General features: G+C 38.7%; 1 protein-coding gene across 1 annotated transcript in view; it reads right to left on the reverse strand.

Moving 5' to 3' along the window:
* Nucleotides 1-224: 224 nt before the first annotated feature.
* LOC149534314 (uncharacterized protein At4g15970-like) overlaps nt 225-24,876 on the reverse strand; it is a 33,657-nt gene continuing 9,005 nt past the window's right edge. The window contains exons 2-4 of the mRNA XM_089807652.1: nt 2,380-2,745; nt 985-1,466; nt 225-730 (exon numbers count right to left, since the gene is read on the reverse strand). Of these exons, the coding sequence (XP_089663778.1) occupies nt 718-730; nt 985-1,466; nt 2,380-2,745 (861 nt within the window). The 3' untranslated portion in view covers nt 225-717. The remainder of the gene's footprint in view (nt 731-984; nt 1,467-2,379; nt 2,746-24,876) is intronic.

The following is a 24,876-nucleotide window of genomic DNA, read 5'->3' on the forward strand; positions in this document are numbered from 1 at the left end:
ATCAACTTACAATTCAAAGAAAAACTCCAAACAATATGAACTGGAGACATTTTGAAATTTTCCTTGGAACACCTCACTTTATAAGGATAAATACACCACTAAAACTCAAAGAATGTCATATCCTTCATTAAGAGAGTTATATCATACAGATCTGGAGTACTTCAGTAGTCAAAAGGCATATTTATAGATCTAATATCATCAACACCATTGAGGAAACAAAAATGTGACTACAAAAATTTAATGTTTGGCTTCATTGAATAAGGCATCACAATCAGAAATCATCCTTTCAAGTACTGACAATGACAATAAATCTTTGCTCGTAAGGATTCTCATTTTTTACTGGTCCAGCAAGGAATTTTTCCATATGGGACCAAGTGCTCTAATCTTATAGAAACACATGCTTTAATGCCCAAATTTCTATATTAATATTATCTACTCTCTCTTTTGGTGGAAAGCTAAATGGAAATTTTGCCCTTATCAATAGATACATACATAATCGTTTATTGTTGTCCACTAGGATACCTTCTTTGCCCCAACGGGTATGAGAGAATAAAAAGCGGGGTGCATTTTACAACAAAAAATTCATTCAAGAAAATGAATTTTCATAAATATGATATGAACTTACAAAAGAATTCTCAAGGCCTCCCAGTGCAACATCAGAATCTGAGAGTAACCCAAAGATATATATACATAGCCAACATGTTGGCTAACTCCGATTCAAGGCTTCTTCCTGCATTTAATTCAATCCTGTATCAATTTCCTCCAAGAAAAACAGATGGCAAGAATCTTCATATGCTCACTCAAAAACATATCTTTTTAAAAAGAAAAAATTCAGCAGCCACAACTAGCCAAGAAAACTAGATAGTAAGATACTGAAACAAAGATGTGTATCACAATAACGATTTAAAGAAAAAGCAAGTTATCAAGATTTAAGGTTCAATGCTTTAACAAATAGAATATGACTTTCTAATACAGCACACAAACCTGCATAATAGAGGCACTCGCCACTTCGCTGGTTGCAATCTTTTTTCTTTTACTGTCAGAGACTGAAAGTACTTCCAATCGTCAAGCATAAGCCTCACATCATGAAGTTTATTGTTCAGCCCATAACAGCAGTTCACATGCATCGTACATACCTTATTCAAATCCTTACTGGGTTCACAAAGGCCACCAAAGTAAGCAGTATCTAGAAACCTGATTTTGAGTCCCATTTCAGTAATTGCCTCATCGTATTTAATTATGTTTAGTACATCCTGATCATGATTTCCAGGATACAATTCCCTTGACATATACCAATATTTGTAGAATTCTATTGTCTGATTATTAGAGTTCACATAATTGAACCCTCCATTTGGCCTATTATCTAAGTCTGCAGGGTTTCCATTAAAATGGTCACAAGCAATTTGAAAATCCGCATCTTGTGAAAAATGGAGAAATGGATCTCGGAACCACATTATGTCTGCGTCCTGGGCAAACATTGAACTAAAAATATAAGGATTTTGATCATGGTTTTACAAAGTTACAAATTACTAATTAGGCACTAATTATATTTAAATAATTTGAGTAATAATGACCATGTATATCACATTAAATCTTGACAAAGTTTCTATAATATGCAATAAAAACCAAATAATTAGCTGTTGGGAGAAATTTTATGGGAAAATGTTACATTCATACTAGTTGAATAGAAGGGAAGGATTCTACTGAATATACTAAAAGGTTGAAATAATATGTTAATATTCTTTCCATAGAGGGTCATGTAAAACAAAGAAGAAAAATCAAATCGCGATCACATGGATTCATTAGAAGCCAATGTCCACTAAGGTTAAGCTTTAGTGGCCAATATGGAGATGCTTTCAACATCTGATATAAAATGATGGTGAAAATTACATCAGCCTTCTAAGAGTTGGCTTAATGGATGCAAATTCAAAACCAAGATGCTGAAGCCCAATCACATCATCAAGAAATTGAGCACCATCTTGCATTTGGAAGTCGGAATGAGAAGGGAAAGCAACCTCTAGCATCACAAATTACAATTAGAACAATTGATACTGCTTTTAAATAATCCCAATGAGAGAGACAAAAATTATGTCAAAACTTTGTTAAGTTCAGCACAGAACTTGGAGCATAGCTTTGAAAATTCATCAATTAGCAAACCACAGATCCCACTATTGACAAAACCAATGTGGCTTAACATCATTCCAAGTCTAGATGCTGTTAGAATTTTACGTTTTGTGTATTTCTGTGAAAAAGAAGATTGAAAAAAAGAAAAGACAATATAAGCATGGTTGTTTGCTACTGAACAATCACGAATGAGAACAGCCAATTATAATGGACATAAATAAAAGCACGAATAACATAGTAAGACCAGAGGCTTACAGTAAAAACAAAGTTAAAGCCCATCTCAAGAACAGTCCTCAGAAAATCAATTCTTCTCCACATCATCTTCAGGTAATCATCAGTCATGAAATACTTTTCTCCAGAAAAATCAACTCCTTCGGTTTCAAGCATAAAACAGTATGCATGAATATGTTCACATCGATCATATGCCTTTTCATCCAAGGCCACAATTACTAAATGATTCAAAAAACTACTTATTCCATCCCCAGCACGAAAGCTCTCAAGAAAAAGATCAATCATTGAATTTTGAGTTGCCCATGCACGATTCAAAGTGGTAATGATCACCGTCTTATCTGGCATTGCAGCCTTTCTCAAAATCTTCTTGAGCTTTGCATCTTCTCTGTTCTGCATTACAAGTTCAAGCAGTTGAAATTATAACCTATCATTGCAACACTATATTTACTATTAAAAATTACCAACAAATTTATTTTTTTTCAAAGTGGATGAATATCTTCCAATTTGCTGCTATTAACATCTATTAATCTTTCTGCATACTATTGCACATTTCTACCTGTCCCAGTGCATCAATAAAAATAATTTGTAGCAAAAATTATCACCAAAAGTAATTAAAAATCACTGGCATAAATTTCTCTTATCAGTTTTGAGCCAAATGAATGCATACTGTTTTAAACAAAAGAAAAAATATGTGATTTTTTTAACATCCCATAAATGTTCTCTTAGGAAAAAAGAACTGAATTCTAAAACCATTTCTTTCATCACCATTATAAGTTTCCAGCTCCTCACCAAATGGTTTCTAAGTATTTAAATAACAGCAAATCAGAAAGCAGATTTTGTAACAATTATGTCAAATGATATTGATCCAAATATGACGACTTGACATGCAAAGTTATAATGCAGGACTGGGACTCACCAGTTAAATATGCTTGTCCATCAATGTCTCTCAGAGTTCCATAGTTCAACAAATAATACACAAGTGTCATGAAATTTGAGAAGCAAACACTAATATACATGTCCTAAAGCCTACGCCAATACACATTTGTGAACACATCAGCAATAACCAGGTAAGGAAGGGTTAGCCTAGCGGCTTGCAGAAGACATTTGCAAAAGGTCATTTGCTATTTTAATCCAAATGTAAGGTCAAAAAGGAACATATCAAGCTAGGTTACAGAATGATGATTAGTGTTTGGACCAATTTACCAGGAGCCATTCTGCAAAGAGTGATTCTGAATCCAGCTTTTCAGTTGACATATTTTCTCGTCTTACATTTTATTAACTTGGGAAAGGAGGTTATTTTTAGTGTCCAATCTGTGTGCAATGAAACATATACATGGCTGGAACATGAAAATGCTGGTCTGAAAGGTAACTGAAAAATGTTGACAAACACATAATGAATTAGTTATCAGAAGAAATGAACACAAGTATGGGGTAGGACCAGAGCCCAAGGTGATGCTAACATTTTCAAAATCAAGGTACAGGGATACCAACCACAAGATCTGCCTGGAATGTCTGTGCACATCTCAAATTGTTAGAACCTATGCTCAAATCAAAACCTTCTCTACAACAGAACTTGACCATGTACACGGAGTAGTACGATTGACAGAAATGGTAATCCAGTTGCTCACATCAAAAACTTCTCTTCTTTACACAAAGATTTGACACGTACCAACACTCCAGCTGCTTGCAAATTCTATTCTAAAACAATTACAGACTATACTTAATTGTTCACATCAAAAACTTATCTTTTCTATAAAAAGATAGGATTGAAATACCAACCCTCCAGTTTCTTGCAAACTCTTTTCTAAAACATTTATAAACTATGCTCTACAATGATATGCACAATTCTCAGTTTTCTATCAATGAATTTATCGACCTACAATCAGTCTTTGGAAAAGAATTTCAATCGTAAGTCTCTCCTAAAGATACATTCATGATTTTTTTACCATCAAACGAAGTAATGGTGAAACCTCAACCCACAAACATAATCAAACATTAGATATGCCTTAGCCTCAAACTCCAATATTGATTTGACAAAAACGCCCTAATTATTTCCATGATAAATTTGTACACGCTAAAAAACCAAGCTCTAGCCAACACGTTTCAGCTCAGTTATTGAGTGTGTGCACCCTGCCCATGTATTTGTGTGCTGGTGTGTTATGGTGCGTATTCGGGTGCTGGTGCGCTTAGATGCTCACAAGGAGAAAAGGTGCTCCCTATGAGCATCCGAGGGCACCTAGGCACATCTAGACGCACCTGGATGACTAGCACTCAATTTTCTTTTGATAATCCTTATGATGATTGATGAATCATGAACTAAATTTTGTAATAGTAATGATTTTCCGATTTTCATTGGAATCATGAAATCATGAACATAGACATATATGATATGGCTTATTCTAATATTTATGAACTATCAATTGGCATTTAATATTTATATTTGTGAACTATCAATGGTAAAGTATCATCATAGTTACACCGCCTTGGGGTTGGGGGGAACAATGGAACGAGGGGACAGGTGTTCAGCCCATGGCGAACAGGAAAGAAAACAAATACTTAATGTAAATTACTATTCATTATCAAAATGTTTCCGTACACAGCAATGATATCCATACAATGACAATGACTCTGATTATGATGCCAAATACAAAAGTGTTCACAACATTTATAACATACGAAACAGTACAATAAAACAACACAATCGTCGCCGCACCGGTAACTGTCTAACTACCCTTTTTCCGAACAATAGCATCCCCCCCAAAAAAGAAAAGTCGTCTCTTGGCGACTTCAAAATCTAACAAAATAGGAGACAACATACAACATAGAAATAATATAGACTAGGGAGGAGGTTGCATCCCTGAAGAGCTCTGATGTCGGCGCAACTCATACACTTGATCCGTCCGGATACATAAATCCTTTTGAGTCTGCATATTAACCTCTATTGCTTCCTTCAAAAGAAGCGCTACCTCCATAGCCTGGGCCTTAGCGGTTTGCAATTCCTGCTCGGCCGCCTGCAGTCTTTGTTCAACCATCTCCTTGTCTCGCAAAAGCATTGTGCACTCGGCTACCCACGCTATCTACTGACTTACCAAGCCAACGACTAGCTTCTCTCTAGTCTCCCTCTCTATTGTCAGAGATCTCTCAACTGTGATCTTTTTTGATGCCTTGTCCGCCTATGCACGCCTTTGAGCATAATAAATACCTTTATACAACCCCACTATCTCATGCGCCAGCTTCTCCATCGGTGTGCACAGTCCCAATTCAAGCTCTGTGGCCCAATCAACCAACATCTTTGGTGTCTCAACTGCTGGCCATCCCCTGTCCTCGAAGTAGGAACAAAACCGCTCAGGACAAACGCCCCGAATATAAGCTCAGATCAAATGCAACTCTCTCCTATGAGTCAAGGCTTGTAATGCAATGGTGTCCTTTCTTTAGCTCAACCCACATAGCTCTGAAGTAATCCCTACATCTATCCTCATCTGACCCATAATCCTCCTTCGCCACATCGTCGAGCAATCAATCCCCATCAGTATCCATCTCTGCCTCTCCTACGGTAGCCACGTCCACATCTGGTGCGGCCTCCGCCTCTCTCGGCGCATCCTCGGTCTGTGGAACTCCCACCTCCTGTGGCTCCGATAGGACAACTAGTCCTGAGGATACCCCTCCATGCCTCGGGAACTAAATGGAAGGACCGACCTCTACAAGAATGAGTCAAAACTGTTGTCGCGAGAATGCACTCGCTCTATCCATCACCTCCATCTCCTCCAGTTGTGTTGCCTATGTCGGCTTAATGCTCTCATCAGGCTGTGCTAGCTGTACTGGTGAAACTGGTTGGGCTAACACAACAAGCTGGCCTGTCACAACTGGTTGGGCGGCATTGACCAACAAAGAGGATGAGATGGTGACCATAACATCAAAGCCAATAACATCTAATTGAACCTGAGGTTCGGGCTCTAGCGCTGGCAACTCTACCATCTCTGAGGTTGGCTCTGTTGGTGCAACGGAGTCTAGGAAAAAACTCTGCGGAGGCATGCCCTTGGTCGTGGCCATCGGTGGAACAACATCTGTCGTGGCCGTCGGTGGGACATCTATCGTGGTCGTCGGTGGGACAACCTCTATCATGGCCGTCGATGAAGTCACAACCACTGGTGCATGTCTCTGGCCAAACGGAGGAATAAGCAAAGTGGTGGCGGTCAGGGGCGCCGAAGTTGGCAACTAGGAAAGGGTGAAGAATGTGGACCCACTAACCACTGTGTCGCTGCCAACTTCCACCGAAGTACTTTATTCCACGGATTCAGCCCCACTGCTCTCGGTAGTGTCCTCCCTTCCACTGTCAGTGTCTCTATATGCCTCCAACCCCTATAACACCTTCTGCCCAGCCACGGTCCCACCTGTGTCTAAATGTCTCCAATAAAATATCGAGGGTTCTCCTGGTGCCAACTTCCCCCTAAGGGGGACTTCAAAATTGTCAAGTGGCACTTGATGAAGGGCTACCTCCAAAAACAAACCAATGGCATGGTGCGGCATGAAGAATGTCAGGTGTTGGAGTGTCATACACTCCTTCATCCTGTCGGCGAGGACCGTGGCCCAATCGTATACGGTACCATTCATGATGTCATTCATGAATGTAATCTGCAGCAAAGCTAAATCCTAAGCCTGAATTGCCCCTGTCAACCTGCTTTTGATGACATCCATGATACATCTCCAGTGGTCCTCCCGAATAAAATCTCTTCGTAGCCCTCTGCTCTTGGCACCCTTTACCACCAACTCCATTTCATCTAGTGTGAGATCGCAACCTACTTATTTCACCCAATATTCTTTTCATTCCTGTGACAACTTACGGTTCTTGATCTCCACTTTCCAACCTTGGCCCGAAATGCCAAAGACCCTACTGAAATTCCTCAGTTTGAAGGAAAGTGTCATACGGTGCTACTTGTAAATAAATGTACTAGTTCTCTTGTTCCTATTGTACAATTCTATCATAGTGCGTAAAATTATTTCAAACAGCTGAACGGAAAATACTAGAAGTTGTATTGCCCAATGTACTTGTGCTCGTACCAAAATTTGTTTAATTACCTCTGTGTCTGGAGTTTCCTGCCACCATTTCCGACATTCACTATCATTTAATCCTTCAAACTGGACCATGAGATGTGAGAGGTCAGCTTGCACTTTTTGCTTCTTACTGCTGGATGTTGTTGGCCATGCAACTCGTATTCCAAAAGCCAAGACTCTCACATTCTTTTCCATATTTGCTTTCAACTGGTTTTTTGACTGCTTTCTTTTCTTGCAGATTCCATAATAACGATTTCTTGTTTTACCTTTTTAATGTCCCAAATAATAGTTAGGGTTTCTCCTCTTTTCTTCTTTTGTCTTCCTGCAAATAATATGCCTCAATACATTTCTTCCCGTAGCTTCTTTCTTTTCCTCCCATGGCTGACTTACTTGCACCAATTAACCTTGGCAAGAAAAACATTCTTCATGGCATGCATTTAAGAAACTCTACGGCTGCGATTGGTTCCTGACTCCTACAGCTACAATTTCCCTTTACAACCTTGGCACCCAGCAAAGCTTCTTTTTAACACGCAGCTATATGGCGGAACTTTTAATTTTTTCCAGCGGATGAATATTTCATTGCATCTAAGGAGGTTGAGTATTTTGTTCCTACTTGAATGATGTTGCGGCTGAATGCTTTATTATTATCCTACGGTCCGCGGGAGTTTTTTACTGTCTATGGGAATAACTCTCCACCGCGAGACACATGTATCCATGAGACGGGGTGTCCACGGCCACATGTCCAGAATACACACTTAATTTTATTTTTCTTTTTTTTTTGTTCTTTTTTTTTTAATATATCTCGGTCTGATTGAGCGATTATTACTTACTTCGCCTCCTTGTTGTTCCTGATAGATTTTTAGCTTCAATCCATTGATGGCCTCGAGAATCTCGCACCCATCACAATTTGATGGATCCGTTGTTGCCGACTTCTCTTACTTTATATGGTCCCAGCCACTTAACCTTGACCTTGCCTAGTTTTATCTCGTTACAGCCATTGTACCGAAGCACGAGTTGGCCTGGCTGGAACCTCGTCCTTTTCAAATGTTTATCGTGCCACACTTTCTAACGAGTCAATGCCACTTTTGTTGCCCATTGCGGGGTTAATCTACGTTCGTCCAGTTTGTTCAATTGGTAGAGGCATTCTCGCAAACTCTCCATATCTCCTAGTCTATTGTCGATTGCAATTCTCAAGCTCGGAACCATAAATTCAGCCGGTACCAACGCTTCTTGACCAAACATCAATTGGAATGATGTCTGTCCCTTTGTGACTTTAAATGTGGTATGGTAGGCCCACAGAGCTGAAGGTAGCTTCTCCTCCCAGTCGGCCTGTTCGACGCCACACAATTTGTATATAATGCCCACCAGAATTTTATTTGTGGCCTCCGCTTGACCATTGGCTTGCGAATAGTATAGACTTGAAAATAAATGAAAAATTTTGAATTCTGTTGTCAATAATCGAATCACATGGTTGACGAAGTTTTACCTCTATCACTTGTCAACTGAATAGGTATACCATACCGGGTGATGATTTGTTCGTACAAGAACTTGGCCGTGTTGATTGCAAAATTATCAAGTAGTGCCCATGCTTCTACCCAATTTGTTAGATACTCTATGGCTATCGCTATGTAGCAGCAACGCCGAGCCCTACTCACCTTCAGGGGACCCGAGAAGTCTAGTCCCCAACGTTCAAATAATTCCTGAGCATGGGACAAGTTCAATGGCATGAAGTCCCTCTTTATCGGTTTGCCAGTTCTCTGGCATGTGTCGCAACTCAACACCCATTCCCGTGCATCGTTGTAAAGAGTGGGCCAACATAATCCAGCAAGCAAAACCTTCCATGCTGTTGTGTTAGGTCCCATGTGGCCACCTGTCAGTCCTTCATGTGCTTCCCTTAGAACATTTTGCACTTCTTCCTCCATGACACATCATTGTAGTATTTGATTAGGACCCATCTTATAGAGAAGACCTTTTATTAATTGAAACGTTCGGCTTCTGAGAACTTTCGCCGTTTGCCTGGTGGCATCTCTCTTGGAAATTGAGATGTTGACAGATACTCGCTGATAGATTTGTACCATTCCAGAAGAATGGTGATTCTAAATAGATGTGCATCCGAAAACTCGTCATTGACCCCTTTCAGTGGTTCCCTAGACTTGAGCCAGGAGAGTTGGTCAACAATGACATGACTCTTTCCAAGTTGCACAATGATGGTGAAGGTAAATTCTTGGAGCAGCAACAACCATCTGTTGATTCTGCCTTGGATGATTGGTTTGTTTACTAGGTACATCGGAAAAAAGTAAATGGTGTAGACAACAAGTAATGTCTGAAATTTTGCACCAAGTACACCATCCCAAGAGCCTCCCTTTCACTGGTACTATAATTTCTCTCGGCTTTTGACAGTAGCCAACTTGCAAAATACATTGGGTGATCAAGAGCATGATCACCAGTCTGCGCCAACGTCGCACCAATAGCGAAGTTTGATGCATCCACGTGGAGATGGAACTCCTTGTCCCAGTTAGGATACACCAGTATGGGCGCTCCTAGCAATTTGTTCTTCAATTCTGAGAAAGCGGTCTCCTGCTCGAATGTCCAAATGTATAGTTCTCCCTTTCGTTTCAGCTTGTCTAGAGGCAAAGCAATTATGGCATAGTTCTTTTTAAATCATCTGTAATACCCAATATGCCCGAGAAAGGACTTCACTCCAGATATGTCCGTCAAGGCTTCCATTTCTACTATGACCCATACTTTATCTGGGACGGTCTTTAGTCCCGTCTTACAGATGATACGTCCAAGTAGTTTTCCCTAGGGAACCATGAATCCGCATTTCTTTGGATTTAATTCCAGCCTCGCCCGTCGACACCTCTCCATACATTCCTGAAGTGCTTTTAAATGGTTGTCTTGTCCACTAAAAATGGACCAATCATCCAGAAAGGCGCAGAAGTTGCCAATCAACATTTTATCAAATATATGCAAAATGATCCTCTGGAACGTGGCGGGTGCATTACACAATCCGAAGGGCATTCGGTTCTACGCATACACGCCATCCCCCACCACAAAAGTAGTCTTCAGTTTGTCTTCCTCCGCAATGGAAATCTGGTTATGGCCAAAAAATCCATCCGTGAAGGAATACATCTCATGTTCGGCCACTTCTTCCAGAATGGTGTCGGTAAATGGAATTGGAAAGGGATCTTTTATTGTTACCGCATTGAGGCACCGAAAGTCCACGCATATCTGGATTTGGATCCCGTCCTTCATTGATATCACAATAGGTGACACCCAATAGCTTGTTTGAACCTTGAATATTATGTCGGCCTCCAGCATGCATTGTATCTCCTCATCTACACAGGCGGCGTAGTTTTTATTCATCCTGTACGGGCGCTTCCGCATAGGAGTGGCTCCAGGTACCAACTGTATGTAGTGGACACACATCTCCGGTGGGATACCCTTTAAATCTTTGTACGTCCAGGCGAATACATCTTTGTACTCAAGAAAATTTTTGAATGCAACAGCCTTTAGTACTGGGTTCCAGTCGTCCCCCACGTGTATGTTCCTTGGATTCTTTGCGTCTCCAAGATTTGTAACTTCTACGAATGGCTCCTCGTATCTTATCTCCTTCCCTTCGAAGGAATGGGCAGGACTCTCATTGATCTCCGCATCTCCCTCTCTGTACTCCACGAATTGTGGTGGAAATACCTCATCTTTGGGTTCTTCCACACCCAGCATGTACATATGGAAGAGTTCATAGTCCTCCATCTACTAATGAAAAAGCCCATTAAGTGAGCTTGTCTCATCTTTCGAACACTCCTCCAACTCTAAGACGCCCTTGTCGTTTGAATTCATTCTACCTTCATCTCTCCGATGCTCTTCGTCAGACTCAGACTCCGATGACGAGGCCATTTCTTCGCTTTACCATTTGTGTTTGAAGATCGATTGCAAACTTCCACCCTCCACTCTCCATTATCAAAGTATTCTTCTTCCAGTTATGATTTACCTTCGCGGCCACCAACCATCCTCTTCCCACAATGGCATCATATCCCTTTTTCATAGGATTACGACGAAGTATAGCACAAATGGATGCGTCCTGATAGTTACTTGTTGGGCCACCATGGTCCCGAGGGGTTTTATCCCTTGTTGGTCAGCGCCAAGTAGGTTGAATGTAGACAGCCATAGGTTCGGCTTCCTTAATTTCCTCCACGTCTCCTCGGGGAGAACATTCACCCTGGACCCACCATCCACGATGGTGTCCGTCAGGATGGTTCTGAGGATTCCCATCTTGACCACCACCGGATGTCAACCGCTACTAACTGTAAGCAACATGGGGTCTTTCGTCGACCCTCCTAGTACCATTGGTTGTCCTTTCATCTTTGTCGTTGGTTGTCTGTTCGTCTCTGCTGTGGTCGCATGGGTATTCAACAATGTCGTTCTGAGTTGCAATACTACTTGTAACAGATCTTGGACTCTGACGAGCAGCTACATTTGTAGGATTTGATTGACAGTTGTTTTCTCCCTCCGATCGTCAGGGAACAGCCTCTTTCGTATCCATTGCAATGTTCATTGCTTTCTCCACATCCTCCCGTAGCCTTTGCTTCTCCGTGCGAGGATCAGGATAGGTGGCCTGTTTAGCCTAGTTGTGGGTAACAACCAGAACCTTTTCTTCGTCGATGTTAATGAAATTCACTTGTTTTGGGCAGTTTGCATCTTCGTGGTCCCCTGGACCACACCATTGACATAACTTCTATGGAGTGATTTTTCTTTGTACACTCTTTGGCGAAGTGGCCCCACTAGTTACATGCTCGGCATTGGATTATGGGCCTCCCTTTCGAGTCATATTGAATTCAATTTCTATTGTCATTTCCACCTTGTCCTTGGCAATTGTTCTAATAGCTGCTGGATGTGGCATTAGTTTTGCCCTAAGTCTCATTATTTGTGCAGGAAGTGGATGGTTGTTCTTGTGTGAACAATATCTGTTGGCTCCTAGTCCTCATGTTGAACAGACATTCCTTTGTAGAATGCCCTAGGACCTGACAGATGTCACAAATCGCCTTCTTTGGACATGCTCCTTTTGAATGGCCCTTTTCCTTGCAATTCGTGCACCAAATATCTCCTTCCTCCATGCGGCCACCTGTTCCCATCATTGATTTGAATCCCTTGCGCATTCGCTCCAAGTCCTTCTGAAGTGCTTGCACTTTCTTGCTGGGTTCCTCCTCGCTAATGGCACTACTTCCCTCATCGGAGGATTCATCACTTTCAGAGGATGATGACAATTTACTTCTCTTCATTTTCTTTGCCGTTTTACTTTCACTTTCCAAATTCAGGGCATGGTCATATGCAATAGTATATGACGTGGGTGGAACAATCTTCATTTTTCTTCTTAATGCCCCATGGAGGCCCTCTACAAACCAACGTTTCTTTAACTCATCTACCGGCTGAGTTCCCATTCGGCTCAGATCTTTAAGCCTTCGATTGTAGGCTCGAACTGTATCCTTCTTCCCTTGCTTGCAATTGTAGATTTCTGCTACAACCTCGTTATCATCATGAAGCAGTCGAAATTTGGCTTGGAATTCCTTCTTCAGATCATCCATGTGGAGATCTTTGCTTTGTCCATGTCAAAGAACCAATCCACCGCCACTCCTTGTAGGCTAGTGGGAAATTGATTCAACCATTCATCCACATCCATGACCGAATTGGCCATCCATATCGTTTTGCACATACAGCAATGGCTAAAGGGATCCTCCTTCCCATCGCCTGTGAACTTCGAGAGTTTTTGTTTTTTAGACATTGCGCTTCTTGCTTGTTGATTACCACTACCACTCGATTGTGTCACGAAACTATTCCAAGTTGGCCCCAGCGAGTTACTCTGACCAACGTGCAGTGCCGCTCCAACACTTTGTCTTGCCCCGGTGTTTTCTATTGGCCTCGCCTCCTCTCCTACTTCTTCGCAAGCTCCCTCCCGTAGTGGTGTATGTGATGAATGTAAAAATTGCTCCTTCATCTCCTCAAGCACTGCTAGTCCATGTCGAGTTTCCTCCAGCAACTCCTCGTTGCTCCATCCTCGCCGCTCCAACAAACTGTGGCACCCTTCGTTGGTTCCTATGAACCCTACTACGACCACCACACTAGGTAATTCCTCCGAGTGCCCCTATTCTCCGCCGACGTTTGGCTTCGCCACGCACAATTTGTAACTCGTCGATTTCCTCCCTCAAATTTCTATTTTTATTCAAAAGATTGGGCATCTCACATAAACCATCATAAAATAAAACAAAATAGGACACTTTTATTTATTTACTCTGTATACATAGTATGTCAACTTATGCGATGATAGTTATAGACTTGAGTGCCCTAGACACCACGGCACAACGGCTCATGGTTCAATTTTCTGCCGTCGTGCAGCTCTCTCCTAATAGAACTTCTTGAGGATTTCCTTACGACACTCCTCACATTCTGCTTCTTCCCGATGTCGCTTTTGTGCCACGTAGGCTTGTGCAATCAGACGAGGGAGTTGGTCTATAAATTTGGTCGTAGTAGGGCTCGCGTGCTTATCATCCCACACATTATCTGTGGTAACCCCATTCTCCTCGACTCCCCATCGCACAAATGTTTCCAGCCCTACGCAATACAGGATTCGAAAGTTCTCTGCTGCCTCATGCTCTCCTTCAAAAGAATTAGTTTCGCCATCATCATTTGTCTTTCGATTGTCTTGCACTGTTCTTCCCATTTATCTTCGTGCTTCCATACTACTCCAAGTTCGAACTAGCAACGATGCCAAATGTTCAGCCCGTGGCAAACAGGAAAGAAAACAAATAATGTAAATTATTGTTCATTATCAAAATGTTTCCGTACACAGCAATGATGTCCATACAATGACAATGACTCTGATTATGATGCCAAATATAAAAGTGTTCGCAACATTTATAATGTACGAAACGGTGCAATGAAACGACACAACCATCGCTGCACCGGTAACTTTCTAACTACCCTTTTTCCGAACAAGGGGACAGAGGGGCCTTAATTTGGGCATGGCAAGGTGATGGTGGCAAGAGACGGAAGGGGTTGTATATACTATACATATAGTTAAAATGCTAGTTATGAAAAGATATATTGCAATACAACATATAAAGATGTAAAAGAGTAAATATTTGAACGTTGCATTGAATTTGAACATCAAACATTGAACATAAATAGTTGAACCAGCAAATAGTCAACATCGAGACGTCCCTCCATCCTTGGCGGAGGTAGCGGAATCTAGTGGTGCCGCTAGGGACGAGGGAATGGAGTCCCCAAGTCCCCAGTGCATCCTCGTCTTGGGGACGTGGTGCAAAAGTAGGGGGGGTAGTGGGTGGGTCCCCATGTTACTATGAGTATCATACTATCGAATGCTTTAATCTTGTATATTTCCCTCACTTACGTGTGTGTGTGTGTGTGTTATTCTAATATATATCTATATATATACCTACCTACCTAAACACACCCAAACACCCCCCAAAAAAGATTCATGTATCCACATACTGGGTTCTCTTACCCACATCCGCATCTGGATTCGAATCAGTAACTTAGCTTTTCAGCAAACCAAGCAAAACAAGCACAAAGTCCAACAGAAAGCAATTGAACAAATCCCTACCCCTCAATGACCTTTTCCAATGCTGTATCAACATCAAATGTCACCGTAACTAAATCCTTCCAAGCATTGCTCTCAGCACCTTTCATTGCACATCTCAAAATTTGGTATTGCATACCAACAACCAGGTTTCACTCACAAGAACCAACAATCCACTTGCTTACATCAAAACCTTCTTTCTCTATACAAAGATTCATTTCATACCATACCGTCCAGCAGCTTGCAAACTCTTTTCCTAGGCATTTATAGACTATGGTCTAGAATGTCATGCACAACTTACGGGTTTCTATCCAAGAATTTGACTTACTCAAGAATTTCACCAATAAACTTCATGAATTTGTTACCAACAAAGAAATAACAAACTCTCTTCCTTACTTTCATCAATAACCTTCATCCCAAACTACAACAAGAAATTATTCAGTTTAACCCACATAACTTAGAGAAGCCATGGACCAAGCAAAAAGGCAAAACAAGTTTCAAACAAAAAAGAAGACGGCTGTGGCATCTCCCCCTCCACACTATAACCTACATGGGACCACCCAACTCGTGAAATCATCACCACCAATAGTACCACATGTATTGCAATCCCCCAGCTTCTACCCAACTTGAAACAATCAAAGGAAAATAATAACTCTGATCTGACCCAATAACATCTTACATATGGGATCCCAATAAATCTCTTCTTAAAGTTATGAACCCACCTAATTTTGTTTGTGGCACTGAAGTTATACAAACAATCTACTGAAAACTGTTGAGATTTGCGAGAATTTAAATGGAACTATTTGTTGGGTACCATTATTATTTAGAAAAAAAAAATGGAAAAACAAAATTATATCAATTAGAAAAAACAAAATCTAAGGCTCCCACACACCCTACTACCTTTGGCCACACAATGCCAACGTATTCATCTAACAACAACATTTTCCCAATCATAGTGTCAATGCCAGCATTACAATTGAAAACACACTACAATATGCTTACTTGGTAATGATAGCATCCCCTATGTCAAAAAAGATATATGCACTGCCAAAATTCAATATAAAAACAAACCACCCACTCAACAACCTGACAACACCAGGTACTATTCTACCAAGATGTTTCACAGTGAGCACACTATTCCACCCAACCTTCTTAATATCATCTCTGACCTCAGTCCAACACACATGATACTATACAACACTCCCAAACTCAACCACACATTGATGGTTCAACCCCCCATAACATACAAAAACATTACTGTTTTACACAACTACCTGAAATTTGGTCCAATTCAGGTGAATTTCAAATTATGGCCAAACTTAATCTTAACACCAAGCAAAACAGAGCTCATGCAAAAAAAAATATCTACCATAAACAAGTTGTCATCCCCTATTTACTACAAAAGTTCAACCCTCTGCTAGGCAGATCCCCATTGCACAAGGACACTATTGATACATAGACAAACATTGCCTACGTCAATTGTATTGATATCAACGAAAAACACAATCTTCCACCAACCATATCATTCCTAAGAAAATCTTAACACAAAAGATTCCACTTTACTGATTAAAATCTGCATAGAACAGCAACCATTGATAAGGGGGTAAGCAAACATGTTACATCCATGGACTTTATCAAAAAACTTGGATACAGTCATAATAACCTCAAGGTTACACAATCATGATAATAAGACACAAAAGCATGACAATTGCCTTCATATGATTAGTCCCAAGAAAGTTGAGTCAAATTCATGGTTCTGGAGTGTCCATTGCAACATAACATTCTTTTGGGAAGATCCCGTCATTAATGGGTTTATGGTCAAGACTCAAAATGAAGAAAAGTCAACTGAGTACCTGGTGCCTGCGCCCTAAAGATGGGTAAAATTTAACTTCAATGAGGCCTCTACATGGAATCCTGGTCAGAATGGCACAGTTTCATTATACAGTCTTCATGCGGGGGAATGATTAAAGGTGATTCTCTTCTCTTGGGGAAAAGAAAACAAAAAAGTTGAGTAGTAAAACATAATTGTTAGTAGAACAGTGGCATACTCAGAAGCTAAGTCACAAGGTTTGAATTTGAGTTCCAGTTCAGCAACAATAAAAATCGAATAAAGTTCAATATAGTTTAAAAAAGAAAAATAATCGACATCCAATATAAATTTAATTTTTTTTAAATATAATAATTATCCAATAAAATTCGAAAGAGTTTAATATTACAAAACATTATAGATTTGAAATGAAATAAATAATCACTACATTTATTTTGAAAAAAATAAAAACATTATTTTTTATTTTTAACTATAAAAAAATTAAGTATATATTAAATTCAATTTTTTAAATACAAAATAAGAACACTAAAATATTATTAGTTAAAAACATAATAAATATATATTGTAACATTAAACATTAAATAACATTAAAAAAAATTATTTACAAACCATATGTTAAATTATAGCAGTTAAAAATTTTGCTAGCCAACCTCATGATTGATATGTATCCCTTCCCATGTTAATAAGTGAAAAGGTTGGTAAGACCAGTTGCCATTGTGTAATCTGCTTGAAAAAACATTATTACCTGTAATCAGTTTGTCTCTATTTCACTCTCCAATTGTTTTCAAGGCAAATTAACTTATATAAGTTCATAGATTTGTCAGCCAACATTGGAATTGATATATATCTCTTCTCATGTTAATAAGTGAAAAGGTTGAGAACTGTCATTGGTTAATTGGACTCATATTAAATGACATGCCACCATGAAAGATGTGGTGACACTGCCTCTTAAGTCCATGATGAGAGATCCTGTGTCAATTAGACACGATGAGATGGCATTGCCCGTGCCAGGATAGTGCCAACTATGGTTAAGGTCGGTGGGCTTGGTACCATGTTTGTATCCTAATAAAATGGGTGGCTTCTTGTGATGCAATGGCAATAGTGTATTTGTTTCCACTTTCCTAGCATTTGTTTCATGGTGGTTTTCTGTTAGCTTCTTTGTGGCTGGTTTTGCTAGAGGTTTAGATTTACTTCTGTGCAAGATTAATGGAAAGGAAATATGCTGGACGTTACCCATGCCATAGAGGACAAGTTTCTGATCATAGATTGAAGAAGATCTTACATGACCCTAACATGATTCTGCTTTGCCAAGAGAAAAACAACCATTGCTGAGTACAGTTTAGCAGATAATGGTATTCCTTGGTCTCTAAATGTGATCTTGATGCTATATATTACGTTGGACAGGGATAATGGAACGGCAAGTGGAATATTTTGGGGACAGCAGCTCATATCCATACATGACACCAAAATTCAATTTTAGGCATTCCTATAATGTATCAAACTCAATCTTAAAATTAAACCAAAGATTCAAAATGCAACAGATATGGCTCAAATAACATATCATGATTCAAAATCATAGTTTCAACTTTATATCAGCAATGCCTTATTACTCAAAAGACAAAGCTTTGTAACTGGAGATTTAGATCCCTTCTATAGTTTTCAAAAACTTCTAGAGGTTTTCGTGGCTTCGCCTGTTTCTCTTTGAAGGTTTGCATTGCATAATAGAATATTATTAATATAAGTCTTTGTTGTCAAGAAAAACCATGTAATTAGGAAATTAGATAATCATCTGTACTTTTTCAAGACATATAAATGTCCTCAGATTTACAAATAAAGACCCCCCACCAAGACAAACAGACACCATCAAGTTGTTCTGTCTTGTACATCTACTGGAACATCCTGTAAAGCGCTACTCTAAAATTGAACAAAGGGCATTCAAAATTTTCCAAACTGTACCATCTTGTTTGCTTGTATATAATTTGGCATACATAGAACTTCTTAAAATTAAATTCAAATCTTTCTTTTGGTCAAAAAAGCTTTATTTCTGTCTAGGCCCCAGGATGGCAAGACATCCCTACGGCACTCGAGGGACATGTCAGGTGCTTGGACATCCTCAAGACAATCAACTAATGTCTCAAACGTCCCTGGCCATCCTGAGGATGACCAAACATCCCACAAATGTTTTGTAGAATTTCATTATGTCCCGCCATTTAGGAAAATTGGGAATGGAGAAGAGGCATCCCTTTTCATTCCAGTATCTCAGAAATGTTATTGGAAACAAGGATGCAAAATACGTTAGTAAGTTAGTAAGTTAACACTCTTCGTTAATGTTTAACATCAGAAGAAGCAAAACATGAATTAATTGATATTCTGAAACTACTGCTGATTCCATAATCACAGAGATATATACATATATATAAGTACGTATACACATACATATGCTTACATCGCTGTAATAGTTCATGAATTAACAGCAGTGCTGAGTTCATGTTATTGATTAATCGGTAGACTTCATAATGATCAGGCACTTATGTTTATCGTGCCTTGTATCGGGTGTCAATACATATTGTGCCTTGTTATTATCGGGTGTTAATTCTTATCGTGCCTTGATTTGTTATCGGGCACTAACTTATGCAAAGTATTGGTTGTTATTTAAACTAACATGCCTCCGAAGAGGCATGTCTCTACGTGGCCACGTAGAGACATGACTCTTCGGAATCATGTCTTTCACCCTTATATTTATGTGCATAAGCTGCCGCAGGGAAAGCATCAATCACACGGCATTCAAGTACCTGCAGTCAGCATCAACATTGTAAACATTACTTTCGGCTATCACCATCAATTTTTTACACAGTAATCCAATGTTACGATTACTGCTGAAGGAGAAAGATAATCAAATACATTACTGAGATCGCTGCCAAAGATAAGTAAATATATTCTACATTATTCAAGTAAGATATTCTCTGCAAGCATTTATTTATAATTGTTTTATCTATCAGAGATCCACAATAATTAACATGGTATCAGAGCTCTACTGATAGGAAAACTTTTGCAAAATATTCATTCTAATCTGAATTTCAAAAGTTAAAGAAAGAGGTTTTAAAATCAAAGCATTAAAATGGTGAATCACATAAGAATAGAAGATAGGCTAGATGAAGCATCAAACTTCTCATCTTGGAAAATCAGATTATTAGTAGTGCTAAGAGAGATGGAATTAGAAAAATACATTGAATCAAATTTACCCATGCCTGAAAATGAATTCGAGAAAGTAACATGGAAAAGGCATAATAATAAAGCAATGGCGATCATCATAGACTCGGTAAAGGATCATATACTTCCATCTATAGCTAATCTTAAAACTGCATTTGAAATGTTCTCCTCTATTCAAAATACATTTGAAATTAACAATACAAGTAGATTATTAACTTTAAAACAAAATCTACTTTATATAAAGATGAAAAGTGGAGAATCCATAACCTCATACTTCTTAAGAATTACTGAATTAAAAGATCAACTTACAACTATGCAAAACCAAGTGAATGATAAGGAACTAAGCATGATTGCTCTTAGAGGTCTTCCTCTGTCATAGGAAACCTTCATACGAAATTTAAGTTCACAACCCGAACTTCATAAATTTGATCAACTAAAGAATGAATGCACTCAAGAGGACTAGACTAGCTTCCAGAGGTCTAAGTTCAAATTAAGAGGGAGACATCCAAGCATTATACACCAAATCAAATAAGAAAAGAAAGTTTAACGGTAACAAGAAAGATTTCAACAAAATTCACAAATCTCACAAACAACACGACTGGTCCAAAGTTAGATGTTTTAAATGTGCTAAACTTGGACACTCTTATTATGTATGTCCAGAAAAGCAGAAAATTCAAGCAGCTTTAGCAGAATTTAAAGAAGAAAATATTGAGAAAATGGATAAAGAAAATTATGCATTCCTCGTAGCTCTCTCAAGAGAATTAAACACTAATCACAATATCTGGATCATAGATAGTGGAGCTTCTTGTCACATCACCGGATTTAAGGATAAGTTTGAAACCTTCTCAAAACATGAATCAAAAGAAGTAACTATTGGAGATAATTCATCTCACCCTATTAAAGGAATTGGTTCTTGTTCTATACAACTGAATTATGGAATCACACTTCAACTCAAGAACGTCCTATATGTACCAAGGATCAAAAGAAATCTTGTCTCCATCTTCGAACTTGCTGATCATGGGTACAGAATTGCATTTCAAAAAGATAGAGTTCTATCTTGGACTAAGAACTCATCTATTAAGAACACCATCTCCATTGGAGTCAAAGATGGAAGTCTTTATAAGCTTTGTAATAATCAAAATCCTAATTTAAACTTAACCCTTAGTAATGATAAGTCAAATTCCTCTGAAATCTGGCATAGGAGACTAGGTCATCTTAACTTTCGAGCCTTATCATCTATAGGTAAAATTGTAAAAGGTCTACCTAATCTGAAAGCAAATTATTCAAATATTTGTAAAAGGTGTGCATTAGGTAAAAATACTAAACATTCCTTTCCCAAAAGTGATCATAAATCTAAATCCATTATTGAATTGATTCATACAGATCTTTGTGGTCCTATGTCAATCCCCTCTCTTAATGGATGTCTTTTCTATATAATTTTCATCGATGATTACTCTAGGAGAACCTGGATCTATTTTTTGAAACAAAAGGAGTCATCTAAATTCTTATCCAAGTTTAAAGAGTTTAAAGTTTTAGTTGAAAATCAATCAAGTCAAAAGATCAAAACCCTAAGGTCTGACAATGGGAGTGAATACACATCTAATATCTTTAAAAACTTTTGTATTTCTGTTGGGATTAAGAGGGAGTTTTCTGCACCTTATAATCCTCAACGGAATGGAATAGCTAAAAGAAAAAATAGATCTATTGTTGAATCAGCCAAAGCCATGTTACATGATCAAAATCTTCATTACTCATTTTGGGTTGAAGCATCCAATACTGTTGTCTACATTCAAAATCGATGCCCTCACTCCATATTAGAAAATACCACTCCAATAGAAGTATTTACAGGCATTAAACCAGATTTAAGCCACCTGAGAATATTCGGATGTCCAGTCTATATTCACACACCAAAAGAGAAAAGAACTAAATTGAAGCCTTCCGAGAAAAAGGGAATATTCATTGGATATAGTGAAACTACAAAAGGATACAGGATCTACATTCCTGGGCAACGGACAATTGAAATTAGCAGAGATGTAATATTTGAAGAAGACACAGCCTTTAAAATTTCTAGTAATAGTGATGAATACATTTCAGAAGAAAATCAACCTACAAAAATTGAGAGGGAGGATAATTCTGACTTCTCATCCATGTCTAATCATATAGAACCTGAAAACATCAACAATATCAATAAGAAGAGACCCCTTTGGGCTAGAAAAATGTTAGCAAAAAATCAAGTTGAACCAAATGAAGTAATTCAGCAAAGCAAAAGAACCAGAAATCAATCTTGTTATGTTGCATTACCATCTGAACTCGTAAAATCTGAACCTACTAATGTTGAAGAAGCACTTTCGCATCAATCTTGGAAGGAAGCAATGATTGAGGAATATAACTCTATATTGAAAAATGATGTATGGGATGTTGTACCAAGACCTAAGAACAAATCAGTTGTCTCTTCCAAATGGTTGTTCAAGATTAAACATGCTTCAGATAGTAGTATTGAAAAATACAAGGCAAGATTTGTAGCCTGAGGTTTCTCTCAGAAAGAAGGTATTGATTATGAAGAAACATTTGCCCCTGTTGCCAGGTATACTTCAGTCAAAACAATCCTAGTAATTGCAGCATCCAAAGGATGGAAAGTAGATCATCAGATGGATGTCAAAATAGCATTTCTCAATTGTAAGATTGAAGAAGAAGTTTACATTGAACCACCAGAAGGGTTCAATACTTATGACAGCGAGACTCATGTTTGTAAATTAAAGAAAGCACTTTATGGACTCAAACAGGTTCCCAGAGCCTGGTATGAAAGAATAGATAATCACCTATTGAAATTAGGATATGCCAAAAATGAAGCTAACCCAAATCTATACTTCAAAACTAAAGGTGATGATATGGTCATTCTTGTATTATATGTTGATGATTTGCTAATTACAGGTGAGGAACATCTTATAAAGAAATGTAAGCAAGAACTCACTACAAAATTTGAAATGAAAGACTTAGGGTTACTTCACTACTTTCTGGGATTAGAAATCTGGCAGCAAGACAACTGTATTATACTAAACCAAGGAAAATATACAATTGATATCTTAACCAAATTTGGAATGATGGAATGTAAACCGGCAGCTACCCCTATGGAAATAAATCTACACAAACTAAAAGATGATATGAACAAATCTGAGGCTGCAGATCCCACTTACGATAGACAAATTATTGGATCCCTGATGTATTTCGTCAATACTCGTTCAAACATATGCTATGCAACTCACACCTTGAGTCAATTTATGTGTGCTCCTAAGAAGATACATTTACATGCAGCTAAATACATATTGAGATATCTGAAGGGTACTATTGGAATGGGAATCAAATATGACAAAGTCAACCCTAGGTGTATCAGCCTGCTGAAAGTGTCCACTTAGTGGGAGAGTGCAGACAAGGGATTGACACTGGCCAAACTCCAGGATTCTTCAGGAAACCTCCATACTTCCTTCCAATTTACATCTCACTGTGGACTGAGAGGTCTGATAGTGTAAATAATTTACTAAACCATTATCAAGCTCATAGATAAGCTACCACATCATTTGCTACAATATCTTCCTTGGTAGAATGACTTCCTTGAATGTCAACTGGCCGTTATCCACAGTGGGCATGATTAATTATTTTAGTAATTGATGACTGCTGAGTCATTCATGATTGCTGCACATCTCATCTCTATGCTTGACCCCAATCAGTCTTTTTTTGTAGCTTGACTATGTCCTCTGGCATCTAGACTGTGGACCATTAATATGGATGTATAATACTTAGTTCTGCTTTCACATATATGCCGTAGTCAAATAATTCCTTAATGTCCATTCCCTCAACACCAATAATTATTGCTAGTCACTTCAACCATCCAGTGCAAACATGATTCCTTAATGGCTGTTTCAAATGGGGGACATGACAGTCCTTCCCTCACCAAAATAGCTTGTACTCAAGCAATGATTGAATGTTCATAGAGACCTGACAGTCCTTACCTCCCCAAAATAGCTTGTACTCAAGCAATGATTCAATGTTCATAGAGACCTATTTGTAATCCATCCTTCAGTGCGCTACTCTGATATTATCATATATGTTTTCTCCTATATTTTGAATGCAAATTATGATTTGATAGTAGAGACTTGGCAAAGCTTTAAGACAAGTTTTCTTTCATCTTCCAGAGCAAAAGGGTCAAGGCTGTCTTTGTAAAGGCATCGTAAATGTTTTGAATTGACCGTCATTTGTCCATAAATTTGTATCTTTGGGTTCACTCTAGTTATTCTCTTATTCTAGATCAACCAAAAGTATAACCACACATGGAACGTATACGTGAAAATACAAAGTATACACATGAGTGTATGAAGGCACAAAACATACAGAGAGTATACACACAACAAACACATTTTCTTGTTGACTAATGATTCATTGATTCATCTTTACCCTGCAGGATGGCAGGAGCAAAGCTCAAACCATTTGTAACGTCCCCAACTAGAACTTTACTTGATTTACCCTAGAATTCCCAATTAGGGTTTGAATTGTGCTTGGAAATGGTAATTTATTTAAAATTCCCTACTAGGAGATTGCTAACTTCCAAATGTTAACATCAAAGAACCAAAACTCGAAATCGGCTTGGAATTGGCAAGGCCTACTCGACTTGTGAATCGGTTATGAATCGCCCATGAATCGGCATTGTAAAAAATACCCTTGAAATTTAGAAAATTTAACAATTTGAAACTTATTCCATGCACCCTTTATTGAATATAACTTAAACACACTATAACATCATCAAATAGAAGCTAACATACATAAACAAGGAACATAAATGCTA

The sequence above is a fragment of the Cupressus sempervirens genome, chromosome 10 (genome assembly GCF_028749045.1).
Source record: "Cupressus sempervirens isolate cs-2001-9-10 chromosome 10, ASM2874904v1, whole genome shotgun sequence".
NCBI lineage: Eukaryota > Viridiplantae > Streptophyta > Pinopsida > Cupressales > Cupressaceae > Cupressus > Cupressus sempervirens.